This window comes from Morus notabilis, unplaced genomic scaffold, assembly GCF_000414095.1.
Source record: "Morus notabilis unplaced genomic scaffold, ASM41409v2 Scaffold699, whole genome shotgun sequence".
NCBI classification, from domain to species: domain Eukaryota; kingdom Viridiplantae; phylum Streptophyta; class Magnoliopsida; order Rosales; family Moraceae; genus Morus; species Morus notabilis.
In genome coordinates, this window is record NW_010360714.1 from 33,040 (window position 1) to 42,588 (window position 9,549).

Here is a 9,549-nt window from a genome sequence, read left to right on the forward strand (position 1 = left end):
GTCAAATTATAAATAATAATTTGTTAAATTTTAAATAATAATCTGATTATCAGAGATCCGCTGCTGATAATATTTATCAAATTATTAATAATAATCTGTCAAATTACTTTTAAAGGATAAAATTTAATAGATTAATATTGAGATCTAAAAATTAAAATGATACCATGGGGTATTTGTGAAAATTATCCGTAAGAAATGGACAATGATAGCCCACTTCATAGTAGCGAGCCCAGCAAGCCCACAAGCCTAAATCGTCGGCCCAATTTCATATCTGACTCCACAAAGAGCCGAGCCAGTCCGTACACTATCAGTTCCCATTCTTCTATTTTCACTCGGAAGTCTGGCGTAGCCCTTACCACTCACCTCCACCGCCGCCGTCGGCCGGCCGGCGCTCTTCCCAACCCATAACTCCGTCATTTCAGCGGCACAAATACTCAAACAACCAAAGCTCGATCTTTCAGAGCAGAAACTAGGAAATGAGAATAGTTTCTTCATCAATGGCGGCGACGAAACTGTTCTCCATTTCCTCGTTACTGTCGCCCCGCTTTAGAGCTTTCGCAGCGCCGCAAACCGTGGCCGTGCGTGGCGTCACCACCAGCGCGGCGGAGAGGAAGCAGACGAAGAAAGCGTCGCTCGTGAAGGAGAAGCGGAGGACGAGGTCCGACAGAGAGTTCGAGCTCGACGAGGTTCAGAGGTTCGGAGACACGACCAGCCATATTCCGGTGATGCTCGGCGAGATCCTCGACGTTTTCTCTACCTCCAAAACGGCGTCGCTTCGGTCCTTTGTCGACTGCACTGTTGGAGCCGCTGGTCACTCCTCTGCTGTCAGTAATTTCATTCCTTTTAATATTCTTTAGTTTTTAGCTGGTATTTCCGCTGATTCTGTAGGTTAAGAAATAAATGTTTAAGAATTAGTTTTATAATTTTCTATATTGTCAAAGAAAAGCAAAAATGAGGGGCATATAACCAATGTTATGAAAATATGTAGAATTTTTTATACCACATTTTGTTTACGTTTAAAGCATCCAAAGAAGCCAACTTTTCAGAAGAAAAATTGATATGGGTACTGGCCTAAGATTAGCTTGAATATGTTCTTACGAGATGGCAAATAGAAAACCCTTGGTGGGCAAATTTTGGAAAAAATTTTGGTTTGTATTGGACTTGGACAAAGATTAACTTGAATTTATTTTATGAGATGGTCGGTAATTAGACATCCCTCACTTTTTGGAGCAAATTTGGGTAGAATTTTTGGTTGTATTGGATTTGGAAACGTTCTGTTGTGGTTATTTCCTCGTAATGTTTTCTCGTTGCTTTAGCATCTAAAGAATGGTAATTTTCGCATCTGGTAATGTACTGACAGATAATTCAAGCCCATCCAGAGTTGAAATATTACATTGGGATGGATGTTGATCCCCTGGCACGTGAGAAGGCTGCAGCCCGGATCGATTCCCTCACATGCAATGATTCTCGTGGCCCAACTGAGCTGAAAACATATACCTTTTTGAAGAATTTTAGACACATCAAGTCTGTACTGAGTGAGGTTGACGAGAATCTCCTAGATTCTGGAGTTGATGGCATATTAATGGACTTGGGAATGTCATCTATGCAGGTTTGCTTCTGCAAAAACTCTACTGATCTTACCTGTACTTATTGTTTTTTTTTTTCTTTTTTCAATGAAATTTCTGGTATGTAGAGCACGACTTTGTCTGATACTATATGATAGTTAAGTGTGAATATTTTTGTATGTCTTTCTCTGGGATGGACTATGGTGGTTATACTAAGTGGCATGTACTGTCAACTGTGAAGTCAACGTGGTAACTTATTAAGATGGAGGATCCGCCATTTTGGTTCTTTCCATTTTCCCCCATCCTTTTCAAGAGCCTCATTTTTTTGATCTGAACAGGTTGACAATCCTGAAAGAGGGTTTAGCATTCTTCGTAATGGACCTCTTGATATGCGGATGGATCCTCAGGTATGGTTTTTAGTGATTTGGAGTTTCATAGTTCTGGTGAATAAAGAACTAACTAATTCTTCATGCTTTGATTGACCAAATACCCTCAAATGTGACAGCAATGTCTACCCTTGTTTTCTGTCCGTTTGTGAAAAATTTTGAACTATGTTTTGTTAGATAGTGTAATAAAATGATAATCATAAAATACTAGGGGATGTTAGATAAATAAACGTGAAGTATATAAAAAGAAGTACTGGACCAGTTTGAAAAAAAAAATGATAAGCATAACTGGAATAATTAAGAGGAGCTAAATAGCTGAAAATAAAATGAGGATCAGTTCATATAACTGGAGAACAACTGGGAAGACTGAAGACTTACTGGAATTGGAAAATAAATGAAAGGACCAGCTAACTGGATTGATTAACAAAAACTAAATAAGTGAAAATAAATAAAGACCAGTTCATAGAAATCTCTGCTGAGAGGACCATTACTTCTCCAGTCATATATTTGTGACTATCCAAGACGATTTTCCTGATTTTTCACATTCTTTGCTTTTGAATTCCTGCTAGCAAAGTAATCAGGGATTGCAATGTGCATCTTAATATGCTGCGAAGTCATTTTAAATTTCTTTTTCATTTCACTGATTGGAGCAGGTCTATGACAGGCAAGTCTGAAAGCAGAAGACATATTAAATACTTGGCCAGATGCTGAAGTTGGAAAAATCTTACGGGATTATGGGCAAGAAAGCAACTGGTACTCACTTCAGAATAAAATCGTCAGAGCTCGATCACGTGGTGGTTTGCACTCCACTAGGGAGCTTGCAGAACTTATCCGAAACTCAACTTCTTGGAGTAGAGGTAAAACTGCCTCATTTTTCTTCACCACAGTGTCGTTTGTAAAAAGGGGAAAATATGATGAAATTATAGCCAATTGGCTGGAGTTATAGTAGGTAGAAGTAATACTGCCATTGCGATCATCTGTTTCCATAATAGGACTTGAAATATATTCACGTAGGAATTAAAAAATGTCTTCCTAGATATACTTCTATGATGTGCAGTATAAAATTAATTGACAGGAGGGAGGCAAGGTTGGATTAAGACAGCAAGCAGAGTATTCCAGGCTTTGAGAATAGCCGTAAATGACGAACTGAAGACGCTGGAGGATTCTCTCCATGCGTGTTTCGATTGTCTTGCTCCAGGGGGAAGGCTTGCTGTCATCTCTTTTCACAGTTTGGAGGACAGAATTGTGAAACAAACATTTCTTCACATCATCGGCAGAAGCGTTGGAGATGGAGATGTTGACACAGAGAGTGAAAATGCTTATAAGAAAGATCCGAGAAAGATCAGAAATGACATTGATGAAAAAGAAGCTTGGATTAAGCAAATGATGCATGGCTGTAAAGGAACAATTCTTACAAAGAGACCAATAACACCGTCTGGAGAAGAGGAGAAACTAAACTGCCGGAGTCGAAGTGCTAAGCTTAGAGTTATTCAGAAGAATTGAGTATATTTTAGACGATTTAAATTTTCAGGCCTCCAAATTTCGGAACGATTATTTTCTGTATACCTGCATCACTAAATGTTGAAAATGAAAGTTCTATATAATGTCCGTCTTTAAAGTTTTCATCCTCTTATACAAAGCTTATTTCAATTTTCTTTTGCCAGGAGGGCTTTTTTCATTTCAATGAGATTGTTTTATTTCATGTTTTTTTAATCGGGTAACAATATCATATTGTAATTGCACAATAAGAATTTAGTATCGATGATTTTTTCTTGAAACCACTTATTTTTTGTGTCTTAGTTTTGTTGTGCAATTTACAAGCGGTTATATATCCATTTTTTTCTAGAAACCATTAGTCCCGGTCCTTTCTAGATGGCTAGAGTGGGGAGATTGAGCTCATATGTCTCATTAATAGATAATTTTTATTTCTTATATGAGATCATATAACGTTGATGCGATAAATTTTTATTATTATTATGATATTTTGATTGATGTCTCATAAAATATGAATAAAGTGATAGAGGTGTTGATTTCTAAAATGGAGAGCCTATAACCGTTGAATTCCTTTTCCCTTTTCTTTTAAAGTGGTGCCTCAAATTATTGCCAAATTCGGTGGTACTTCTGTAGTCGTACTTGACCATACCTCTTTACGTAGTAGGATCCCATGTGAAACAGGAGAGAGAAAAAAAAAAAAAGGTAAAAATATGTTTGTGTGTGGAATATGGATAACATCTGAGCTGACAAGATTGAAGATGATTGGAGAGTTGTTTTGTTGGGTGGGACCATCCGACTTAGTGCAATGGCATTTCCGTAATAATTGAACACAAACATCTCCCTAACTACATCACCAGTCTCTCTCCACCTTCTTTCTTCTTCTTCCTCAGCAACCACTAATCTCCACTTCCTCTTTGAACTTATTGGAATTAATATACCACTTTTCCTGTTTCCTTCTCACTTTTTCTCGGCGACCAAACGGTGAATTCTTCTTTTTGTCTTTTCTATTTCTCAAGGAAAAGGATTCTCAATTTTCTGTTCTTTTTTTTTTTTATTTAAAAAAAAGACCAATTTCCTTTGGTTGCCCACAACATATTTTGCTGCTACTCATTTGGGTTTCCATTTCTTTCTTATTTGCATCTCCTTTTACTTTAAAATAATTTGTTCTTTATCAAAGTAATGATTTTGACTTCCAAGTGGCATGGCCGTGCCTCATTTGCATCCTCTGCTATTCCAGTGCTTAAGCCCAGGTTCTTTTTCTTTTTGTTCTTTTTTTTTTCTTTTTTGCTCCCACAGTAAACCAAAAGTATTTTTTGGGTTTTGAACTAGAAAAAACAAAACACAAGCTAGCAATAATCACACTTATGGAAATAACTAGGATTTTTTTTCCTTTTTTTTTTTTGGTTTCTTTCAGGACTAAATTTGGAGTGATAAAAGTAGCTAATGTGACTCAGTCAGAGTCAAACACAAAGAAAGCAAATTTGTCAGCAGCCAAAAAGGAAAGAATTCAGCTGCCAAATTATGGTAATGAGTATGGAAATGGGAGTGAGAAATTCCATATTGGTGAATTCTTGAGCCATCCATCTGCAATTGAAGCCTTGCTCAATACAAATGCCTTGAAAAGTTTCCAATGTCTTGGTACTAACACTTACAGGTCCTTCCTTCCCTTCTCTTATCTATTAGTTTGTTTTTTCTATCTCTTGTTTAAGTTATCAAAAAGGGTAATACACATCATGGAAAATTGATATATTCATGTATTCTTTTCAAAGTTTCGTAAAATCCGTAAAACTTAAAATTAATGTTATATCCCAGGTTTTATTTTTATTTTTTAAACTTCTAAAGAGAATTTTTATGGTGTTTCTTCTTTTTTTTAAATGTCGGTATTTTTTACTTCTGAGTCATCAGATATGTATTATTTTTTCAATTTAATTTAATTTTTAATCAGATTTAATACAAATCTGACGGTTGAACACCCGAGAAAGTCTCACTTCTAAGAAAGTATATTTTAGGTTCAAGAGTTTCTCCGGTGTTCCCTCTTTTTAGTTTTTAACAACACCAGTGTTCTCTATTTTTTCAGCCGTTAAATCTTGTTAAAATCACACTAAATTAAAAATGTATGCAGAACAGACAGATTCTGATACAGATCTAACGGCTAAAAAATAAGAAACACCGGTGTTCTCAAAAAGGAGGAAACACCGGTGTTCTTAAAAAGGAGGAAACACCGGAAAAAGTCTTTTTAGTTTCATAATGTGTCATGAAATTGTTTTGTCATAATTTTCTTATCATAAAAGAGAATGTTGGTCGGATTGTTCTAATGAGTAGGTACTACATGTCACATCTAAACTTAAATTAAAATTCGAATCCGCGAAGTGAACGAGGCTAGTGATTCCTAAAAGTGCATTGTTCTTCCTCTAAACATAATAGGCCCATAGACAATATTTATATAAGCATTCTGCTTTTGTGGCGCATAAGTCAAATCGGATAATCAGCGATTGTACAAGCATTTTTGATGCGGTCGAGGAGTAGGGCTGTTTTTGTTTGTAAATAGAAGTTATTTTGTGGTGGTTTTATCCTGGTAGACTTGGTCAAGAGGAATGAACCTGCCTTATCATTGAGCTATCTTTTGTGTCCCCAGTGAAAAGAACTACACGTTTTTGCAGGTGCACTCTGCAAAGAGTTCGACTTCTGAACTTCGAAGCAGCTCCAGTGCTTGACTTGCGAGTAACTCCAACAAACGATGATTGTACCGTCGAAATGCTGTCTTGTAAGGTAAATTTCTGCCCTGTTTGGTAGGATCGTGGTACCGCTAGGAGGAACGAAAAATTTCGAGGACAAACAAGGTGCCACAAAAGTGTAGACATTTTGTGGAGTAAGCTCTGAGGACCCGTTTAGTTCGCTGATTCAAATTTTTAATACGAATTGAGATGTGACTTTATATGAGAGTTTTTTACTATAATAAAAAAATTAAATGTGACTGTTTTTGAGAGTTTTTTACTGTAGCAAACTCGAATCAATTTAACCCTTTTGGCAAAAATGTTGAACTTGGAGTTTGCTGCGTGTTTTGAAGGTGGAGCTCTTCATAATCCACAAGTTTTGACTTAATGGTATAATTTTGTTTAGGTCTTGTCTGTTGTTTCATCAGCTTTTCTGTATTTAGCTGTTCTTTCTTCCAAAGGTTATAACTGAAAACTCAAAAATATGTGTCAACAATTTAGGAAGTGTTAATCTACGTATTGCATAGAACTATTTTCAGCAAAGCTTCTAAAATTGGTTACTTTCACATTCATTTGTTGAAAATTTTATCGTTATGATTTGCAGTTTGAGGGTTCGGAAATCATGGAACGGCAAAACAGCCATTTCTCAGGTACGTATATGGATATGACATAAAAGTTATAACTCTTAAATCAACCACTTGGGACTTTTGGACAAAGATCGTTGTAAAAACTGGTTTTTATCTTATAGAAAATGAACCCTCAGAATCAGAAGTGAGTTTTTTTGGTGGAAGGGGAGATATTGTGTTTTGTATTCAATATCTTTTAGCTTTTTAAATCCTTGTTGTTATCATTAATTGATCCATAAGATCTTTAGCATGGCTTTCTCAAACTCCTCATATATTGTCAAATATTTGTACGTATTGATGACCAGGTTGTAATCGTCAATTATACTTGCAGCATTCATGAGAAATCATATGACATGGGACACAAATGATTCAGAATCATTTTTGGAGGTTGACGTCACGTTGAATCTCACTCTCGAGGTTAGTATACGTATCCTGTCTTGTCATATTGCATTAAGAAGTTAATAGAAATATTTTCAGACATTGTCACCTTTGTTATCACCTAGTCAATATACAATATGGCTATTTTCTAGAACGTAATTTAGCTCTCTCAATGTAACATACCCATAATTTTTGTTCAGAGAGTGAAAATTCAAATATATATATATATATATATACTCTCTGTACTAAAAAAGAAAGGGCTGTTAATTGCCATCTCCTATTTACGTTTCAATTTGAACATATTGTCCATATATCGTAGGGGACAAAACCACTGTTCTTTATATGTTAAGAGTGCTGCAAAAAATTGACATTAGACTCATTTTTTTCACTCCAATGAAGGCATTTTTGCTGTTACCTTTTTCCTCAAGATTGTGCAATTTGCATATTGAGTGAGAACATGTTGTCTCAATTGCCATTATTGTCATTTGCAGATCTACACACGCCCTTTTACCATGATGCCAGTATCAGCCGTCGAGCGTCCTGGAAATTTGTAAGTGATCTTTTTTTTTTTTTTTTTCGAATGGGAAAAGTTTTTAAGCTATACGATAATAACACGAAAAAAACAAAACTTACAAATTTGCATCTATTCTCCTAGGAACTTATTATTCTAAATCGTTTATTAAGTACAGTCTATTGACATACATTGATGTTTGTTTAATTAGCACAAAGTAGAGCACTCATGTTCAACCCGATAAGGTTGGACTTGGGTCTCTCACATGAGGAGCCCAACCCAAGTGAGAGACGTGGGACTCAACCTGCGGGTTGAATCACACTTTTTCATAATAAATATTATAAATATACTAAAGGAGAGCTCTGGTTTACTGTTCATCTAGACTTAATTTACTGTTCTCTATAACTTTTAAACATAAATAACCGCTAATGTTATCGATATGCAATCGCAAGCAAGTATGAACTATCGTTAATGAAATGGAATTATGATGGCATACAACAGAATGCTACAAGCTCTATTGGATAGGCTGGTGCCATTGCTCCTGCAACAACTATTACAAGATTACGGCAAATGGGTTCATCAACAACAGTTAGATCCTGTTACATAAAACTCCATTTTCCTCTTTCTGCGCCATACAAGACAATTTGAGCCTTTTTGAGTTTTGACAACTTTTCACCCAAATTCTCAACTAGAGCGAATGAATTCTTAAAGTTTTGATATAGCTGATTTGCTGGCCCTTTGTTACATTCAATCTAGAGTGTCATTTCTAGTTGGCCACGTGTATTTCTAACTGTAGGGCCCACATACAACCAAAGGTTGACATTCAAACGAGATTGTAACTGACAACTGACCCTTTTTTTTCAGTGTTATGCTTTTTTCTCTTTGTCACGCTTTGAATTGAATTTGTTGCTCAATAGTCAAGAATCGATTGTTTCCACTCATTAACAAATTTATGAAGAAGGTTCATCTCTTGGAAGAATAATAACGTTCCCTGGTTCTATGATAGAGTTTTTTTTTTTGCTCTTCTTTTTTTATTTCCCAAATCGATTCCGGGAAAATAAAAATATATTTGAGATAAAAGAATACTTTATTAACCATAATACGATATTGAGAAAAGAAGAAAAGAATGAAAAAATTGTAGTAAGAATTTACAGTTTCCAAAGATTTAAGGCTCGTTCTTTTGGAGTTTAACTTGAGTTGAATTTGAGTTATAACTTGAGTTGAATTTATAACTTAAGTTTGTGTTTGGTTGTATACATTTGAGTTATGATTTAAAATAAGAATATTTTTGAGTTTATGTTTGAGTGAGTCAAAACTTGAATTTATATTTAGATAGTATTTTAATAAAAACTCAATGCTGATGAAAAATTTTAATATGGTATATGAGTCGGGTTTTATTCGTCTTTTTGTTGTCGACACATAGAAAAAAAATCATCTCAATCAGAATTAAAACGAAAAAATTATAGCATTTTTAATAATAGAAAAACTACTGTTCATTAATTTGAGTTCGAGTTTTTGAACTCGAGTTGAAGGGAAAACTTGAACTCGAGTTTTAATCTTAAACTTAAATTTAAACTCGAGTTTAAACTTAAAAAAATATGAACCTGAATAAAATTATAACTCGAGTTTGTCTTTTTTGAGTTTTCACTCAAAAAATAAGCCCTTATTTATTTACACCATTGACATTCGTCAAGAAAATCTACAAGATTTTCAAATTCCAAATCACTGTGCTAAACCCCCTAACATCAATCAATCAATCAAGAACCAAATTCAAACACTCAGAAACCAGAATCAGATTTCCTCGTAAACAGCCAAGGAATCGGCTTCGAACTTCCTCCTTGCCTCCGCGAGCCTCTCGGCGATATCGGCTTTCAA

At 35.3% G+C, this 9,549-nt stretch overlaps 2 protein-coding genes across 2 annotated transcripts; both read left to right on the plus strand.

Moving 5' to 3' along the window:
* The first annotated feature begins 330 nt into the window (after window positions 1-330).
* LOC21398016 (ribosomal RNA small subunit methyltransferase H) lies at window positions 331-3,557 on the plus strand. Its single transcript, XM_010097169.2, has 5 exons — window positions 331-824; window positions 1,361-1,609; window positions 1,904-1,972; window positions 2,616-2,808; window positions 3,027-3,557. Exons 1-5 carry the CDS (start codon window positions 477-479, stop codon window positions 3,452-3,454), a joined length of 1,287 nt encoding a protein of 428 aa, XP_010095471.2. The 5' UTR covers window positions 331-476; the 3' UTR covers window positions 3,455-3,557.
* Window positions 3,558-4,447: 890 nt separating this feature from the next.
* LOC21398017 lies at window positions 4,448-8,517 on the plus strand. Its single transcript, XM_010097170.2, has 7 exons — window positions 4,448-4,695; window positions 4,860-5,099; window positions 6,106-6,214; window positions 6,764-6,809; window positions 7,117-7,202; window positions 7,655-7,713; window positions 8,176-8,517. Exons 1-7 carry the CDS (start codon window positions 4,625-4,627, stop codon window positions 8,279-8,281), a joined length of 717 nt encoding a protein of 238 aa, XP_010095472.2. The 5' UTR covers window positions 4,448-4,624; the 3' UTR covers window positions 8,282-8,517.
* The last annotated feature ends 1,032 nt before the right edge of the window (window positions 8,518-9,549 follow it).